Source organism: Haematobia irritans, chromosome 2, assembly GCF_050003625.1.
Source record: "Haematobia irritans isolate KBUSLIRL chromosome 2, ASM5000362v1, whole genome shotgun sequence".
NCBI lineage: Eukaryota > Metazoa > Arthropoda > Insecta > Diptera > Muscidae > Haematobia > Haematobia irritans.
This window is the reverse complement of record NC_134398.1, coordinates 145,593,749-145,614,977: the sequence shown is the minus strand read 5'-3', so window position 1 is coordinate 145,614,977 and position 21,229 is coordinate 145,593,749. Positions and strand designations below refer to the sequence as shown.

Genomic DNA, 21,229 nt, shown 5'->3' with positions numbered 1-21,229 from the left:
CTAGTATTCATAGGTAAAATCTTTACATTTATCCGTGGGAAGCGTACTGGTTGAACTGATCTGTTTGGGAAAATATCTGTCATCAAACCCCCCTGAAATTTTCAAAGGAAACTATTATATTTGATTCATTGTGGCCCGGCCGAACTTACTACTGTATATACTTGTTTACCATTAGATTTATACGTCCTCCATCAACTTCTATTCATTTTTCAAAGACTATATCATAATTTCTGTTTCCTGTATAGGAGAAATTTTTTTTCTATAGAAAATTTTGTCAACATTTTATTTCTATAGAAAATTTTGTCAAAATTTTATTTCTATAGAATATTTTGTCAAAATTTTATTTCTATAGAAAATTATGTCAAAATTTTATTTCTATAGAAAGTTTTGTCAAAATTTTATTTCTGTAGAAAATTTTGTCAACATTTTATTTCTATAGAATATTTTGTCAAAATTTTATTTCTATAGAAAATTTTGTCAAAATTTTATTTCTATGGAAAATTTTGTCAAAATTTTATTTCTATAGAAAATTTTGTCAAAATTTTATTTCTATGGAAAATTTTATTTCTATAGAAAATTTTGTCAAAATTTTATTTCTATAGAAAATTTTGTCAAAATATTATTTCTATAGAAAATTTTGTCAACATTTTATTTCTATAGAAAATTTTGTCAACATTTTATTTCTATAGAAAATTATGTCACAATTTTTTTTCTATAGAAAATTTTGTCAAAATTTTATTTCTATAGAAAGTTTTGTCAAAATTTTATTTTCTATATAATATTTTGTCAAAATTTTATTTCTATAGAAAATTTTGTCACAATTTTATTTCTACGGAAAATTTTGTCAAAATTTTATTTCTATAGAAAATTTTGTCAAAATTTTATTTCTTGTCAAAATTAATTACTTTTGTAAAAATTTTATTTCTATAAAATTTTATTGCTATAGAAAATTTTGTGAAAATTTTATTTCTATAGAAATTTTTGTCAAAATTGTATGTCTATATAAAATTTTGTCAAAATTTTATTTCTTGTCAAAATTAATTACTTTTGTCAAAATTTTATTTCTTAAAAAATTTTGTCAACATTTATTTCTCGTACATATATCATGTTTTCCCAATTCATACGAAGACTTAAATCTACACATATAAATAACTAATGAATGAATGAATTTTTTGATACTTCATAAAAAAATATTGGCCATTGTTTTGTGAAATTCGTGACCTCTTATTGCCACCCCATACTGATTATAGAATTTTTCTTCTCCATCATCTACTCTACGTCAGAATATTTTTCCTGCGAATTTTTCTCAATGAACTTTGAAATCTGTGGTCTTTTCAAAGTTTATGGATATGGAAGTGGTATGGCATAGAAACATATACCAAACCCAAATAAGCGTCCATAAATTATAATGGTTGAATTAAACTTTGAGAAGGTCACATGTGCTGCATATATAAGGTAATCGTTTGGAAATAGCGAAAATTTTAAACTAGAAATCATAAAATCGGTCAATTATTAAATGCACAAAATATTCATTTGAGAAAAACAAAATACATTTTCAGTGTATATAATTGCCAATTTAGCCTCCATGAGTTGTTTGGATTTTTTCAGCAATGATAAAATACACTTTTTTCTTCATGAAATTATTTAATTTTTCCTGTACTTAAGAGTGCTTTTTGTTTGCTTATGTCTTCCATTTGTATCACCATGAATCGTGCCACGAGAATATAAATTAAATTAAATGTTGTCCATTGTGTTTATTTCCGTTTTTTTTTCTGAATACCTTTTGTTAACCATATGCATTATTAGGCACCTAACCTTTGGTAAAAAAGATGTGTAATAAAAATTTGACTAATACTAATTAATCATGAGTTATCAAGGAAATATAAGACTTGAAATTATGACTGGGTTCTTTAGGTATCAAGGTGACTTGTCGTGTTTTTGATTCCTTAGTCATAGGAAGGTGAGAAGGGGGGAACATCTGCTTACTAAGAGCATTTCTGCTATACCCCCAGCAGTACCGCATGGTTAAGAATAATGACCTACCATCAAGGCGCAGTTTCGTTTACCATATATCAGATTTTCATGAGTACTACCGCATTTGTTCAAACTTACATCTTTCTGAAATTGGATAATCCATTTTTTGACCAAATTCAATAGAAATTAAGTTCACAGAAGACATCCATATCTCAGCTTGTTAAATGGATTCAGTCATGGCTAACTAAATGCGAAAAAATTTATTCATGTTTTTTGTTTAGTTCTTTATGCCAGACGTAGTCGTCATGCTTATGCATGCAAGATTATGTCACCAAATATAAACATTCGATTCATGGAATTGTGAAGTTATACGAGATGTGTTTGCAAAAGTTAAATCTTACATTTCAGGTACACTGTACAAAATATGGTAGTGCGAACAAAAAATATATTGCCCTTTAAATATGAAGCGAGTTTTGTTTAGCATGGGAGACACACTTCCCTGATATAAAGTTTCGTTTTTTGTCCAAAAGTCGGCAAACTTTCCAAAGAAGTTTGTTAGTTAGAATATTCGACTTAAAAATGGGTATCTTTATAAACCATGGTATACTTTTTACTTCAAATCGAGTTTTAATTTGATAATTTAATTTATTGTTAATACGTTTGTAAAAGTATTTGAAAAAAAAAACGCAGAAGGAAGGAATAAATTCAAATTTGTTTCTAAAAGAGAAAAGTAGGCAATTTTCGGCTTAAGGAATTTTGTTTGGAAGAAATCTATAAATCTTTTATTATAAACTGTTGATGTAAATTTAAACGAGTCTCATTAATTATACCTTTCACTATAGGATTCGAGGGATACTACACACAAAAAAAATATTGTTTGTCTTCAATCATGAAATTAATTGATCCAATTAATTTTTAATTGAAATGTCTTCAATCACAGAAATGATAGCATCAATTAAAAAATTAATTGAAAATCAATTAAAAAATTAATTGATACTATAAATTTGTGTGATTGATTTTTGGTTTAATTTAAAAAAATGTTGAATCAATTAAAATTTTAATTGAATATTTTTAAAAACTCAATTAAGACTTTAATTGGCAAAACGTTCGTGAATTTTTTTTTTGTGTAACTTTGTCATTCAGTTTGTAACGCATCGCATAAATATTCTGAGTCGTGCTAAAGTTCTATTCGTCCGTCTATTAAAATCATTCTAACCTTCGAACCGAATAAGCTAACGAAACTTGGTACAAGTCGCTTCCATTGATGTAGTTCTGATTTTGTTACAAACCTCTTTTAGGTATATGGAGGATAAACCGAACCCCAGATTTGATATTCGGAGCCTCTTGGAAGATAAAAATATCATCCCATGTGGTTTAAATTTGTTACGTTATGTCGGTGTATGCTTTCTAACAATATAATACAGCGTTGGAAAGACATTTAACAGGACTTGCTTCTTATGCTATAAAGGGTGATACGGTCAAAATTTGGTCAATATAAACTTGACGTATTTCTTTCAATTTTGCATTTAAAAAACCTGAACACCCCTCATTTTGAAGGTGTGTGTGTAGAATGTTGCTCCTATTTTGATTTTGGAATTCACTCTTCAGTTGTCAAAATGCCGTCCAAGCAAGAAGAGCGTATCAAAATTTTGCTCGCGCATCAAGAAAATCCGAGCTACTCGCACGCAAAGCTGGCAAAATCGCTAAAAGTTGCCAAATCAACCGTTACAAATGTAATTAAAGTGTTTGGGGAACGTTTGTCGACAGCCAGGAAGTCTGGATCGGGGGGAAATCGAAAACCGGAAGCCGCTGAGACGACAAAGAGAGTTGCCGGTAGTTTCAAGCGAAACCCTAACCTCTCTCTCCGAGATGCCGCAAATAAGCTGGGTGTATTGTCTACAACCGTGCATCGAGCCAAAAAACGTGCCGGACTATCGACTTACAAGGAGGTAGTGACTCCAAATCGCGATGATAAAAAAAATACGACGGCCAAAGCGCGATCCCGGAGGCTGTACACGACTATGCTGACGAAGTTTGACTGCGTGGTAATGGACGACGTCAAAGCCGACTACAAGCAGCTTCCGGGACAGGAGTTTTATACGGCAAAAGGAAGGGGAAAGGTAGCAGATATTTTCAAGCACATAAAACTGTCAAAGTTCGCAAAGAAATATCTGGTTTGGCAAGCCATCTCTACCTGTGGCTTGAAAAGCAGCATTTTCATAGCTTCCGGGACTGTCAACCAAGAAATTTACGTGAAAGAGTTTTTGAATAAACGTCTGCTGCCTTTCCTGAAGAAACACGGTTGTTCCGTACTGTTTTGGCCGGATTTGGCATCTTGCCATTACGGTAAAAAGGCCATGGAGTGGTACTCCGCCAACAACGTGCAGGTGGTTCCCAAGGACAAAAACCCTCCCAACGCGCCAGAGCTCCGCCCAATTGAGAAATACTGGGCTATTGTGAAGCGGAACCTAAAGAAGACCAAAAAAACTGCTAAGGACGAGCAGCAGTTCAAGGCAAACTGGCTTTCTGCGGCGAAGAAGGTGGACAAGGTGGCTGTACAAAATCTGATGGCAGGTGTCAAGCGTGAGGCCCGGCAATTCGGACTTGGAAAAGCGAAAGCCTAACTGAATATTTTTCCTGAATTTTATACTATTTGAACTTCAAAAAGAAATTTAATTTAATTTTTTAAATAAACGATTTCACCGATTTACACGCGTTTTCCCTTGACCAAATTTTGACCGTATCACCCTTTAATTGAAAAAAAAAATAGAAAAATACGACTATTGATATGAACTTAAAAACCTTTATAACTTTTGAACTAATTATTATATCATTATGATTTTTATTGAGTTTTGTAAGGAAGATTATTTTAAGAAATATTGCAATACACCATTCCCAAAATTCGTACAAAAAATACCCAAAATCCTCAAAGAATGGACACATTTATAAAAGAGTTATTTTTTGTAATTTGCATATTTCTCAGCTGTTTACCGGTACCATCTTGAAATCTTTTACCCTTTTGGGTTGTTTGCCAATAAATAATTTTTTTTTTTCATTTTTATAAATTGCCGATTTTGGGATGAGAAGATCTCATACACTACTTACACTTTTGACAAAAGTTTCCAAAGAAATAACATTTTGACAAAATTTTCTATAGTAAAAGATTTATGACAAAATTTTCCATATAAATAAAATTTTGATAAAATTTGCTATAGAAATATAAATATAATAAAATGTTCTTTTCCATAGTAATAAAACTGTGACAAAATTTTCCATAGAAATAACATTTTGACAAAATTTTCTATAGTAATCAAACTTTGACAAAATTTTCTACAGAAATAAAATTTTGACAAAATTTTCCATAGAGATAAAATTTAAACAAAATGTTCTATAGAAATACAATTTTGACAAAATTTTCCAAAGAAATAAACTTTTGACAACATTTTCTATAGTAACAGAATTATGGCAAAATTTTCCATGCAAATAAAATTTTGATAAAATTTTTCATAGAAATACAATTTTGACAAAACTTTCTATAGAAATAAAATTTTGACAAAATTTTCTATAGAAATAAAATTTTGACAAAATTTTCTGTAGAAATAAAAGTTTAACACAATTTTCTATAGAAATAAAATTTTAACAACATTTTCTATAGAAATGAAATTTTGACAAAGTTTTCTATAGAAAAATAATTTTGACAAAATTTTCTATAGAAATAAAATTTTGACAAAATTTTCTATAGGAATAAAATTTTGACAAAATTTTCTATAGAAATAAAATTTTAACAAAATGTTCTAAAGAAATAAAATATTGACAAACTTTTCTATAAAAATAAAATCTTGACAACATTTTTTGAAGAAATAGGTTAAGTTAGGTTAGGTGGCAGCCCGATGTATCAGGCTCACTTAGACCATTCAATCCATTGTGATACCACATTGGTGAACTTCTTTCTTATCACTGAGTGCTGCCCGATTCCATATTAAGCTCAATGACAAGGGACTTCCTTTTTGTAGCCGAGTCCGAACGGCGTTCCACTTTGCAGTGAAACCACTTAGAGAAGCTTTGAAACCCTCAGAAAATTCACCAGCATTACTGAGGTGGGATAATCCACCGCTGAAAAACATTTTGGTGTTCAGTCGAAGCAGGAATCGAACCCACGACCTTGTGTATGCAAGGCGGGCATGCTAACCATTACACCACGGTGCAATTTTGTCAACTGAAGAAATAAAAAGTTGACAAAATTTTCTAAAGAAATAAAATTTTTACAAAATTTTCTATAAAAATACAATTTTGACAAAATTTCCTATAGAAATAAAATTTGGACAAAATTTTCTATAGAAATAAAATTTAAACAAAATTTTCTATAGAAATAAAATTTAAACAAAATTTTCTATAGAAATAAAATTTTGACAAAATTTTTTTATTAATAAAATTGTGACAAAATTTTCCATATGTTAGAAATAAAATTTTGATAAAATTTTCCATAGAAATAAAATTTTGACAAAATTTTCTATAGAAATGAAATTTTGACAAAGTTTTCTATAGAAATAAAATTTTGACAAAATTTTCTATAGAAATAAAATTTTGACAACATTTTCTATAGACATAAATTTTTATCAAAATTTTCTATAGATATAAAATTTTGACAAAATTTTCTATAGAAATGAAATGTTGACAAAATTTTCTATAGAATAAAATTTTGACAAAATTTTCTATAGAAATAAAATGTTGACAAAGTTTTCTAGAGAAATAAAATTTTGACAAAATATTCTATAGAAATAAAATTTTGACAAAATTTTTTATTTTGACAAATTTTTCTATAGAAATAAAATTTTGACAAAATTTTCTATAGAAATAAAATTTTGACAAAATTTTCTTTAGAAATAAAATTTTAACAAAATGTTCTATAGAAATAAAGTTTTGACAAAAATTTTTATAGAAATAAAATGTGGACAAAATTTTCCAAAGAAATAAAATTTTGACAAAATGTTCTATAGTAACAGAATTATGACAAAATTTTCAATAGAAATAAAATTTAGATAAAATTTTCCATAGAAATAAAATTTTGATAAAATTTTCTATAGAAATGAAATTTTGACAAAATTTTCTATATAAAAATAATTTTGACAAAATTTTCTATCGAAATAAAATTTTGACAAAATTTTCCATAGAAAAATATGTTGACAAAATTTTCTATAAAAATAAAATTTTAACAAAATGTTCTATAGAAATGAAATTTTGACAACATTTTCTATAGAAAAAAAAATGTTGACAAAATTTTCTAAAGAAATAAAAATTTCTATAGAAATAAAATTTTGACAAAATTTTCTTTACCAGTAAAATGTTGACAAAATTTTCTATAAATATAAAATGTTGACAAAATTTCTAACTAATATTTTACAGTTTAAAACCCCAAATTATAACAGACTCTTCAAAGTGAAAAACATGTTCAAATCGAATTAGCCTATATTTGAAGCTTTTTATCTTTAATCAAAAATAACAATAAAAGATCAAGGTAATACTCAAAGATAAATATCCTAAATACTAAGGAAATATAAAACAAACTCTCGGTTAAATACAATTTATTTATTTGAAATAAAATTGACGTAATTGACGCAAAATTTAAATTTAACTTTTTATTTGTTTAATTTTCATGCTAACTGAATCCCCTCCCATATCTTACTTATTTCCGCATGATTTATTTAGTTGTTTTTCTTTTAATACATTAACTTAATTTATATAGTTATTTAGTTAGTTCAAATATCAAGAAAAAAGTACTTCCAGAGCGGCCATCTCACGTCTAGACTTCTTCATTGTCACTATTCCTATTATTTTTATTGTGCCTTGTTTGGTTGGCTAACATTGAGCAACGTCATCCAAAATTTTTAAAACTTCTATTTGTTTTGTTCCATATCATTCTTTTACTAGTGCATTTAGCTACCGGTGTTTAGCGTTTGTCGTATTTGGTCTGAACACCATCACATTCAGTGATTAGTGGGTAGGTCGGGAGCTAAGAGTTAAAATTTTTTTTATAATTCGTATGTTAAGATCATATTGTGATGATATGACTAACAAACATTTGTGTATGTAAAAGCGATTTGTATTCACTTTAAGGTTGAATACAAAATGTTATAAATAATATATTTCGACAATGACACACCATATTTGTTTGGAAAATAATTTTTTCATGCGAAAAAATTATGCTGCCAATAAGTACACTCAATTTTTTGGGAAGCAATCCATCTTCAAATCTAGATTGTATAAAATTAAAATTAGAATACAAATATGAGTAAAACAAGCGATGTCCACCCGTTTAATTCACGCTAACTTCCAATGGAGGTCGAAAAAGGGCCATATCGAACAACTTTTAGATATAGCTCTTATATAAGACCATCCATAGTTTAGCCTTCTTGAGTCGTTTAGGGAAGACATTTCATCTGATTTGGATGAAATTTGGTATGTAATGTTAGTATATGGAATTTAGCCACCATGCAAAAATTGGAACATATCGGTACATAATTATATATAGCCCCCATTTGATACATGGGGTCTTCTGAAGGAGTTAGGGTAAACTCTTTTATTTTCAAAAATTTTGATTGATGAACGACTCAGCATTTCACGTAAGCTAATATGTAATTATTTATCGCTTGGTATGAAAGTAGATCAAATCCATATTCGAATATCGTTTGGAAATGTGCATTGAAAAATATTCCATTCAAAACCTAGTTTACTTGGATTCAAAGATTTTGCTCTTCCCTTAACACACACAAAAATATTGTTTGTCTTCAATCACGAAATTAATTGATACATTTCTTCAATCACAGAAATGATAGTATCAATTAAAATATTAATTGAAAGTCAATTAAAAAATTAATTGATCCAATTGCAAATTAATTGATACTATTGATTTTGTGATTGATTTTTGTCTCAAAAATTTGTTGAATTAATTAAATTTTTAATTGAACATTTTTAAAACTCAATTAAGATTTTAATTGGAAACATTTTCGTGATTTTTTTTGTGAAGGATTTTGGTATTGTTTCCGAGCCAAAGAAGCGCCTTCTTTAAAATAAAGACATTTTGTAGCGACCTATTTGACTTTAAATCTAGGACCCATAAAATTAAAATTAGGATACCGATGACATATATCGAATTTTCATTCTCTTTTCCCAATATATTAATAAATTTATACACGTGCAAACAAATGGCAGTTTAAAAATTCAACTTATAACAGATACTTCAAAGTACACTTATAGAATAAGTTTCGAAATGTGTCATTAAAAGTCAGCCAATGAAACAAATTCGTTAACATAACGAATTTTCTGCCTATCAACGTAACGTTTCGTACTATTAACGAATATTTTCAATGTATTAATGAAAATGTTTCGTTATATCAATGAAAATTTTTCGCTGGCTGACTTTTAATGAAATTTTCTTTGTGTATACAAAGTGTATTCTTAATTCCAAAAAAAAAACTTTAAACCAAAGATGCTAAATTCTCAAAATAATTTTTAGCCTATATTTGAAGGGTTTTTATCTTAAATCTAAAGATTCAATATTTCAATTAACGATTTCTTTAAAAAATGTGTTTTTTTACTCGAAATAAAATTTTCCGTAGTTGAAAGCATACGGCTTTAACGGGGGAACGCAAAATTTCCAAAATTTGTGTCCTAAATTTAATAAAAAAAGAACATTTTGAAGCAAAGGTTATAAAATCTATTGTAATTAAAATTTCATTATTTTAATGAATTTTGTACTTAATATTTTGCAAATTTCCGATCCAGATATTTAGGTAGCGTAATCTTAAATATCCCGTAAATATTTTTTTGAGTGTGATCTACAACGAAATGTATTTTATTTTAGGACACAAAATTAACTCAATAAACACAAATTTTGATAAAATATTATTTAAAGAGTTATTGGAAGAAAATTTACTATTATTATTTGGATTTTTGATTGCTGTCTTTTTAAAAGTTGTATAAAATACAATTTCCATTTTTTCCGATATATTAACGACACGTTAAATGTTAATTCAAATATCCTAAATTGCAAAACATTCATCCATTGATTTGAAACAATTACTGGAGTGAGTGATTTTTTTATAGATTTTTTTTGAGACATTTAATAGCCTAGAGTTTAAATTTCGTTCAGAGCGGTGAAATTAATGGGTAGTGAATTCCAGGATGTGGTTAAAAAAAATAATTTGTATGCAATAACGTTCAATTTATTTTGCGAGGGTCTTACAATTTTTTTCCATTTATTCCAAATAGAACAAGTATATACGGCCGTAAGTTCGGCCAGGCCGAAGCTTATGTACCCTCCATCATGGATTGCGTAGAAACTTCATCTAAACACTGCCATCCACAATCGAATTACTTAAGTTGCGGTAACGCTTGCCGATGGCAAGGTATCTTAAAACCTCCTAACACCATCTTCTAAATTGTATGTAAGTCCATACGTGGTACATATTAAATCAAAAAAGATCGATATAATACGTTTGACAAATTAGACATAAAATTTTGACAAAATTTTATACAGAAATAAAATTTTAACAAAATTTTCTATAGAAATAAAATGTTCACCAAATTTTTATAGAAATAAACTTTTGACAAAATTTTCTATAGAAAAAATATATGGCTCGAGTGGCAACCATGATTATGAACCGAATAAAATTTGAACAAAATTTTCTATAGAAATAAAATTTTGATAAAATTTTCTATAGAAATAAAATTTTGACAATGATGAAAATTTTATTATGAACCGAATAAAATTCTAACAAAATTTTCTCTAGAAATAAAATTTTGACAAAATTTTCTATAGAAATAAAATTTTGGTAGATTATTTTTGGCTCTAGTGGCAACCATGATTATGAACCGATATGGACCAATTTTTGTGTGATTGGACCAATTTTGGTATGGTTGTTAGCGACCATATACTAACACCACGTGCCTAATTTGAACCGGATCGGATGAATTTTGCTCCTCCAAGAGGCTCCGGAGGTCAAATCTGGAGAATGTTTTATATGGGGGCTATATATAATTATGGACCGATATGGACCAATTCTGGCACGGTTGTTAAAGATCATATACTAACACCATGTTCCAAATTACAACCGGATTGGATGAAATTTGCTTCTCTTGGAGACTTCGCAAGCCAAATCTGGGGATCGGTTTATATGGGGGCTATATATAATTATGAACGGATGTGGACCAATTTTTGCATGGTTGTTAGAGACCATATACCAATATCATGTAGCAAATTTCAGGTGGATCGGATGAAATTTCCTTCTCTTTGAGGCTCCGCAACTCAAATCTGGGGATCGGTTTATATGGGCGCCATATATAATTATGGACCGATGTGGACCAATTTTTGCAAGGTTGTTAGGGACCATATACCAATACCATGTACCAAATTTCAGCCGGATCGGATGCAATTTGCTCCTCTTTGAGGCTTCGCAAGCCAAATCTGGAGATCGGTTTATATGGGGTCTATATATAAATATGGACCGATGTGGACCAATTTTTGCATGGTTGTTAGAGACCATATACCAACATCATGTACCAAATTTCAGCCGGATCGGATGAAATTTACTTCTCTTTGAGGCTCCGCAAGCCAAATCTGGGAATCGGTTTATATGGGGGCTATATATAATTATGTACCGATGTGGACCAATTTTTGCATGATTGTTAGAGACCATATACCAACACCATGTACCAAATTTCCGCCGGATTGGATGAAATATGCTTCTCTTAGAGGTTCCACAAGCCAAATCTGGGGATCGGTTTATATGGGGGCTATATATAATTAAGAACCGATATGAACCAATTTTTGCATGGTTGTTAGAGACCGTATACCAACACCATATACCAAATTTCAGCCGGATCGGATGAAATATGCTTCAGTTAGAGGCTCCACAAGCCAAATCTGAGGGTCCCTTTATATGGGGGCTATACGTAAAAGTGGACCGATATGGCCCATTTTCAATACCATGCGACCTACATCGATAACAACTACTTGTGCCAAGTTTCAAGTCGATAGCTTGTTTCGTTCGGAAGTTAGCGTGATTTCAACAGACGGACGGACGGACGGACGGACGGACGGACATGCTTAGATCGACTCAGAATTTCACCACGACCCAGAATATATATACTTTATGGGGTCTTAGAGCAATATTTCGATGTGTTACAAACGGAATGACCCTCCATCCTATGATGGAGGGTATAATAACAAAACTAAAAACTTTCACAAATGTTAACTTAGGTGGTTTTGTTTTGATAACCACATTTATTTGGATACTTGTAATGTACAATAAATGTTTTTTCTTTCTTATATCTAAGGAACGGATGATTGTTTTTGGTGTCCATGGAACAACACAAAAAACGTGCACTTCTTTTTGCCATTGTCGTATGTAGGCGTTTGATAGTGTGGAAGGTGGTAGCCAGTGTTCAGCGTGGGAGGTTCCAGGACGTGATACAACCCAGAGACAATAGCTCATATTTGGATATCATGTATGTCAACAAGAATGTAAGACAAATTTGTGGAGTTGTCATAACGACATTAAACTCCCATAATAGAAGGAAAAGTAGACGTACAAATGGATGGTAGTTGGTTATTGTATAAACGAAGCCTTTTGGGGATATTGATAATGTGATACAGCGTTAAAATGAGGTATGTATGTGGTATACATAACGAAAAGTGATTTTCCTGTCTTTAATCAATTTTTGGTTTTTCTGGGGAAGTAGAACAATATGTAATTGAAGATAAAATATTTTTTAATTACATGACTGTTTTTTATACCCTCCACCATAGGATGGGGGTATATTATTATACCCTCAGCCATTGGATGGGGGTATATTAACTTTGTCATTCCGTTTGTAACACATCGAGCTATTGCTCTAAGACCCCATAAAGTATATATATTCTGGGTCGTGGTGAAATTCTGAGTCGATCTAAGCATGTCCATCCGTTCGTCCGTCTGTTGAAATCACGCTAACTTCCGAACGAAACAAGCTATAGACTTGAAACTTGGCACAAGTAGTTGTTATTAATGTAGGTCGGATGGTATTGCAAATGGGCCATATCGGTCCACTTTTACGTATAGCCCCCATATAAATCGATCCCCATATTTGGCTTGCGAAGCCTCTAAGGGAAGCAAATTTCATCCGGTCCGGCTGAAATCTGGTACATGGTGTAAGTATATGGTCTCTAACAACTAAGCAAAAATTTTTCCACATTGGTCCATAATTATATATAGCCCCCATATAAACCGATCCCCCGATTTGGCTTGCGGAGCCTCTAAGAGAAGCAAATTTCATCCGATCCGACTGAAATTTGGTATATAGTGTTAGCATATGATCTGTAACAATCGTGCAAAAATTTGTCCCCATCGATTCATAATTATATATAGCCCCCATATAATCGGACCGCCAGATTTGGCTTGCGAATCCTCTAAGAGAAGCAAATTTCATCCGATCCGGCTGAAATTTGGTACATGGTGTTAGTATATGATCTCAAACAACTATGCAAAAATTGGTTCACATCGGTTCATAATCATATATGGCCCCCATATAAACCGATCCCCAGATTTGACCTCCGGAGCCCCTTGGAAGAGCAAAATTTATCTGATTCTGTTGAAATTTGGTACGTAGTGTTAGTATATGATATTTAACAACCATGCCAATAGTAGTCCCTATCAGTTCATAATCATATATAGCCCCCATATAAACCGATTCCGAGATTTGGTTTTGGAGCCTCTTGGAGGAGCAAATTTCATCCGAGTCAGTTGAAATTTGGTACATTGTGCTAGTATATGGCCGTTAACAACCATGCCTAACTAGGTCCATATCGGTCTATAGTTATATATAGCCCTCAGATAAATCGATCCCCAATCACAAAAAAATTGGTCCATATCAAGTTCATAATTGTAGCCCCCATATAAGCGACCCCCACACGCAGAGAAGGAATATGATCACCCCAACCATGCTTCAAGAGTATAATGTTACTTTTTCATGGAAAACATGTAACATGTTTGTGATTTCGGAAAGCATGTTATGTGTGACGAGAAAATAATATTTTTACGACCAAAGTGTCACATGGTCGCCGTGAAAAAGTAACATGTTGCTCTTGAAACATGTCTGAGGTGATCATATTCCTTCTCTAGGTGCATATTTCAATTCTGGCTCTCCACGTACCGTGCAAAAGTCCATATCGATTCGTAATTTTTTGTAGACTTACCTCTAAATAATGAGTCGATCTAAGCATGTCCGTCCGTCCGTCTGTTGAGGCCTTCAAAATAGTGGTTTACAACTATAATTGCATCTTCATTTGAGGTAAAACGCTTGTCAGCAAGTAAAAATCACTGGGAGTTAAATCAGGATAATAAGGTGGCTGCTCAAGCAACTCGTACTTTAATTCGTTGATTTTAGCCATTGTTAAAACACTCCTGCACTGGTGCGTTGCCTTGATGAACAATTATTTTTTTATGTTGTAAGCCAGGACGTTTTTCTCGTATTTGTACATTTAATTGATCCAATAGGTTGCAATAGTACTCTGAATTTATTGTTTTACCCTTTTGCAGATAGTCAATCAATAAAATACCTTTGAAGTCCCAAAAACCGTTGCCATAACCCTACCAGCCGATTGAATTGTTTTTGCCTTCTTTGGGGCACTTCTTACAGCTTCAGTCCATTGTTTGGATTGTTCTTTTGTCCCTGGAGTATAGTGGTGGATCCATGTCTCATAAACAGTTATGAAACGATGCTTAAAATTTTTTATTTCGCTTAAAACGATCCAAACAAGCTTGAGAAATATTCATTCTTATGCGTTTTTGATCGACTGTTAACAAATGCGGCACCCATCGCACGCATTTCTAATTTTGCGGATGGGTCTTTTTTGAACACATGTTTCTATATGAAGGAGTTGTCAGATCGAAATAAAATTTAACATGTGTTCATAACAGCGATGGAAGTTTCCAAAACACTTAATTTTTTCTGTTTATACCGCGCTTTTTGTGCTAGGCTAAGAAGTTTCCGGACTGACCTCGTACTCTCTCACATGTGGTAAAAACATAATATAATATTTGCATTTATCTTGTATCGGCCAAAAAGACTAAGAACTAATCGGACTACCCACTTGTTTGAAATTGATTTTTTTCTCTCATCTACAAAATAATTGATATGGGCAAATAAAACGATGGTTATGTTCCAATAATTAAAATTTTATCGAAGCATTCCATTATCCAATTTAACATTTACCCATGTTCCACAAAAAGAAGTCATTACATGTCCCGCGGTATTGTAATTGCCCATGTAATCAATGGTATATGGGTGCACAAAAGAAAACTTACCAAGCATTTGTGGCCAAATTTGCCAAACTGGATGCAGCAGCTGCTGCAGCACAATCAGCTACTGAAGTATTCGTTTGGCATTTACTGTGTATAACTAATTGTAACCAATTTGGAACAGATGGCATTGCAGTTGGATCTGGTGTATAGCTAAGGATGATATACGAAAATAAAATTAAATAATGTCAGCTCAGAGATAATCTTCGGCAATGGACAGAGATCAATGAGAATCGATTGATCACTTACCGTATAATCGAATTACAATGTTTGGCTTTTGGTACTGCAAATATTTCACATGTCTGTGAGGACTTCTCTAGCGAATCATCCATCTCTGGTATGGTGGACAAATCATCATTGTCATTTGCTTCAGCCTCTAGACTGGAAACTGAACTCAAAGAATTGCGAGCAGTCGCCAAGGCTCCCAGGCTCTTTAGCTCATGTGGAAGTTCAGATTTACCCTCAAATTGACTGACATCGAATTTAATCAACACTAGAAAGGGAAAAATAGGAGAGGAAGAGAAAACGAAGAAACAAGGTGCGAGAAGGTAGCATATAACGAATAAAAATAAAAATTGGGGGGGAGGAAAACTTTTGGGATGGGTGATTGCCAATAACCCCCCCGTGAAAGACCAACTTCATGGGAAGTTGGTCGAAAAACTTAAACCATTTAGCAAGATGCTTTAAACATTTCATACATCGAAAAATTGACTGTTTAGATTGGATTGATCGTGGTAGTGATTAATTTAATTCTTTGGTCAATATGTTAAATAGTCTAGGTCTCCTCTAACTCCCTTGTTTGTAACTCACATTTTTCCAGGGGGCCCAATTTTTTGGCCAAGCTAAACATCATTTCCGGTGTCCAAAATTCTGGGATGCGAGCAAATACTGAGCCAGCATCGGCAGGTAATTGAAAGCCGAGCTTGTGTAGCAGTAATACAAAGGGTTGATACATCATGGTATTGGCCTGTTCCGTATTCCATTGAACCACAGGGATGGACTTATTTTTGACTGGAAAAGAAAAGAAATTCAAAAGTCATAGAAAATACAGAAGGATGAAATAGCGGAAAAATAAGGCTATTATATAGGAAATGTTAAGACACACGAAGATAAGTAAGATTTTCCCGGCCGTCGTATATGAAGAAAAATTGAGAACATTATTGGAATACCAAAAGGTTCTCAAGGGATAAAATAAGAAAAAGTATATATTAACACCTCAACTTACATATAGAATGATAAGCTACCGGTTCCATGATATAAGATAAATTCTGATGATCTTCTCTCAAAGGTTTCGTTCTTAAAATCAATTTTACGTAGCAACATTCCAAGAGAAGCTTCTGCAGCCATTCCAAATGTTGTTTCTTCTTTTCCTTTATAATTAAATCACGAAGAATCTGTAAAACAAAAAAATACAAATAAATATTTAACAAGATTACTTATATGCCCTTTAAAACCTAGTTCTGATTTAGACTAACCTGTATATCATCAGATGGTTTACCCGCAACTGTAGTATCTTTGATATCTATACCAGATTCTGTGGTACCTGAAGTAGGTGTGGTTAATAGAGTCCGTTGATATTGAACATCTTCGTATTTCATGAGATCATCGTATTCTACAAGAGTTATGATATCCTAAAAATGAAGAAAATAAAAATGTAGAACATAAATAGCGAATGGAATGTGTTTTGAAATTTATTTTCACAATATAACATGATTTATTTACTACAATACAAATATGACCGACCATTGTAATTCAATAGTTTGTTGGCTTCCTTGTATACAAGGGGTCTTGGCATAGGCGCCATATAAAGGGATATGGAATAGCCTGTATATCGTTGGGGCCTATCGGTATAAAAACATGAAGAACTCTTTCCCAAGAATCATAATGTCTTGGACAAAAAAAATACTTATATTTCAGTTCATTCATGCTCTTTTAATGACCTATGACGATCAAATAATCCAACAGAATCTTAACGTGTTGGAAAAGGTTTGAGTTCTTTAGCAGTTTCCCCAATTTGTCTTGTAATTCGTTCTGATACCAGATCTAAATTTTCTTGTCATTACTTGCTTGACCGTGCTAGCTACCAACAACATGCGCCATCAACTCCCATAATAACCATGATGGGGATCATCCAAGGTGCTGAGTCCAACAGAATCTGACCATGTTGAAAACAGCTTGGTGGGGTAAAGCAGTTTCCCCAATTTGTCTGGAAATTCGTTCTGATACTAGATCTAAATTTTATCGTCAGTAATCACAACCTTTGAAGTTTGTAGCTATGGGTCTTCAACACCTATAATAACAAAGATGGTCAAATCACCAAAGACGCTGAGCCCAACAAAATCGTATCGTATTGAAAAATGCTTCATGTGGTTAAGTTCTATAGCATTTTCCTCAATTTGTCTATAAATTCGCTAAATGGTCTCGCCATTATCCACGGCCTTTGGACCTTCTATCTATTAAAAACATGGACCATCAACAAATTTCCTATCCTTATTGTAATTCCCATGGAATCTTGGAACATCATCTTTCCTACTTCCTCTCTTCCTAGACATCTATTACTTTTCAGTATGCTCAGTTTCCACTACGATGGACGAATTGTTTTTCTCTCCGCGTCGGTCATTTGTCTTCTCCATCCATGCACGAGAAATATATCACTGACTTTTTAGGCTCTGCTGCAAATCGTCCACCAGATGATCTATCTCAAGATTTTCAAAGAAACTTCAACGGGCTGACATTAAAGAGTATTGAAATCACACACTACAGAAGCGTGGAAAATGTATTGTTATGGCCGTGGGGACTGAACCGGCAGCAGAAAATTCTACTCTTAACAAAAATGTTATCTAGGATCAACGTTGATATATAAGATGGACGATATCCGGAAAGAACGTCGTGGGATCCTGAGACTTACCAAGGATATCGACCGGTTTGTTGTGGTAAACTATGTAGTGTCAGTGTCAACACCCCAGATAAGTGATACGCATACATACAGACCTGTCAAAACGCTGCCCTTGGAACAGCAACCGGTTGTCTCCGCAGTACTCCCCACGATCATCTTTATATGGAAACCAAGATCGTCCTCGTTCCTAGACTTAACTACATGTTGTCAAAGCGGTATCTCCATAGTTGTTACCGCAGTAGCCATCTACATCTCGTGGATAGACAAAACTCTACCAGAAATGTAAGGGGTAATATTCACCTTTTACAGCGCCCAGACAGCATACTAGACAGGTCCGAACATTATTCATGAGAAGAGAAGCTACAGAGTCTGACTACACAGGAGGAAAGATACTCAGGTAGTTTTTTCCCATCTACGTTCAGGTAAAGGCAGGTGCCTCATGTCTTACTAATCAGTGATTTGCATCGTAGTTGATTTGTGTCCCATTTGTAATCAAGGGCTATATGACAGGAGTCATCTTTTCGCTTGACCGGCAAAACCTGCGCTACTCACCATCAAATCACTCTGGACGCAGCTCATCTAAGTCGCAGATTTCCTCGACCTAGATACAAGCTGATCTAGCAAAAAAGCAACACAAAAATGGATGATTATACAACACACTGCTACAACATCACCAACAACCCGCTTGTAGACAACCATAGCAGAAAAAAATATTGCAAGCATCTGAAAGAATCTGATTTTGGATCAGCTTGGATCTGATTTTGGATCCAGCTTGGATCTGATTTTTATCCAAGCTGTAACAAGTCTGAAAGATCTGGAAAGATAATATTTGCATTTTTTGGTGGGGAATTACTACGAACGACGCCAGGCTACAATGGAGTTGAGGGTAAACTACCAGCCCCTGATTGAGGGTAGTAGGGTAAATCATGTCACTTCTGGGAGATGGTTATTTCAGAGGTGACATAGATTACCCCGCTGTCCTTGATCAGAAAGGTATTCTCATTACCGTGGAGACTGGATCATTTGGAGAATAACCTCTTCAGAAATATTTTACCAATAATCTGTAAAAGATGCAAATAGAATACAACTTGACAGATAAGAGGGATGATATTCAGCCAGAACGAAATATAATCCTGAGTCTGAATGAAGCTAGATTTCTGCGTCACACATTCATTCGTGTTGGTAAGCAGTACTGGCCTCAGAACAATAATAGACAAAGTGCAATCTCGACATCCGATCCCTCCAGGGATACTACCCTATGCTAAGAGTCAATAGACATTAGATTGTCATGCTAGATAGCAAATTGACTATGAAGAAGCATTTTAGGATCGTAACTGGCACAGCTCTATCGACTACGACGAAACTAGCAAGAATAATGTCACATATGAAAGCCCTGGACAGATAATCAGAAAACTATTGTCGAACTTAACATAGGCGCAAATACTTTACGTAGCTCCTGTTTTGGGTAACGTGTTGGAAAATAGTACTGGAGAGTTTGTACTCTCCGAATGATATCTGCTTATTGAACAATCTCGGATGTCGATCCCTCAAGGGGATCTGCTGATAACGGAAACGTCCGAGATATTTAACGAACTTCTATGCTGAAAACTATTGCTCAACCAAGAGTATGGAAAAGGCGGGGTATGGCAAGCTCGCGAAAGTTAACTGAATAAATGGCAAAGTGGACGGGACACAGACGACAAAGATAGATGAACCTACAAACTTACATAAAGAGCTGGATATGTAGACCTCATGGCGAAGTAAATTTCTATCTATGCCTGGTACTTAGTGGCCATGGGAATTTCGGTAACTACCTCCAAAAACACAAGATTCAAATGTATGTGAACTGTGATATGCGTCATGGCCGGAAGAAAGCTTATTCGTCATTGTAAACCGTATGAAATTTCAACATTAACGAAAGGCGAACCCTTAATCTATTCGAGTTTATAAAGGAAGGTGGAGTAATAAACTCTATTCGAAGTAATGCTACACCGGTCCCGGACTGGTGGTTCCTGTGTAGGACCAGTAGATGATAGTGAGCTATTGTAATGTCAAAAAAGCTATTTCGATATCCTGCAAACACAAATGACTTCCGAGAGAACGCATCTACTTATCTCTAAATGTTAAAAACTATATAAAAACTAACTGGCAGTCATAAAAACGTCATTTTTTACTTTTACTCACCTGTTGCAGAAGCTGTTGTATTATTGATATTCTGGATTTCTGTTTATTTCCATTATTATCAAAAAGTTTAACAATCTTGCCGACTACATCATTGTTCTTCTTACTTTGTACATAATACCAATAGAGAGTATCCATTTCTTCTTGAGTCCAAGTACTATGATATCGGAATTAATAAAGGTAAATTAAAAGTGAATTAGGAAGGGACAGTGAATTGTTACACAAAAAAAATTACAATCAATTTCGAATATTTTGAATAAATATAAAAAATTATGGAAAATATTTGAAATCAAATAGCTACTTTTCAACATTAACCAATTCAATATATCATAAGAAATTAGCTAAACTCTAATCATAGTCAAGAAAAACACAAACATGAAGTTATAATCAATGGAGAACCAATTTACCCTTCACCATAGGTTAGTTATCCAAAAAATCAAAATATACAAACTATGGTGCAGGGTATTGAACATTTTTAAATCTCTAAAATTCGCAAATTAGTCTTAATACAAAAAAAAAACAAAAACAATTATTTTAACATTATTTTATAGATTTCCTGGTATATTAATTTAATAACCTAACTGAACACTTCCCTATATGTATATGGCTCCTGCTAAATAGAAACTCTAAACAAAACCACTTGCCAAGACTGAATTCACAAGTTCCTGTTGTGTACATCTCCAAGTCCAATCACCTAGATTCTTCTCTACACTAAGTCTGACCCAACTCAAATGTATTCTGGAAAAGCTGTTTGTTATGAAAAAAAGCATAAAAAATTAGCCAATTTAGCAAGGATTTAAAAAGCACCAATGATTCCAAACGTATAACAATTTAAATTTAG

At 32.8% G+C, this 21,229-nt stretch overlaps 1 protein-coding gene across 2 annotated transcripts in view; it reads right to left on the bottom strand.

Moving 5' to 3' along the window:
• tim (timeless) overlaps nt 1-21,229 on the bottom strand; it is an 80,819-nt gene that overhangs the window by 30,164 nt on the left and 29,426 nt on the right. Inside the window, exons 9-14 of one of the 2 annotated variants that reach the window (XM_075296497.1) lie at nt 20,392-20,545; nt 16,787-16,942; nt 16,537-16,705; nt 16,122-16,322; nt 15,561-15,804; nt 15,318-15,464 (exon numbers count right to left, since the gene is read on the bottom strand). In XM_075296497.1, coding sequence (XP_075152612.1) covers nt 15,318-15,464; nt 15,561-15,804; nt 16,122-16,322; nt 16,537-16,705; nt 16,787-16,942; nt 20,392-20,545 — 1,071 coding nt within the window. Of the gene's footprint in view, nt 1-15,317; nt 15,465-15,560; nt 15,805-16,121; nt 16,323-16,536; nt 16,706-16,786; nt 16,943-20,391; nt 20,546-20,876; nt 21,136-21,229 lie in introns of those variants that run through there. The other variant, XM_075296498.1, reaches the window with a different exon arrangement.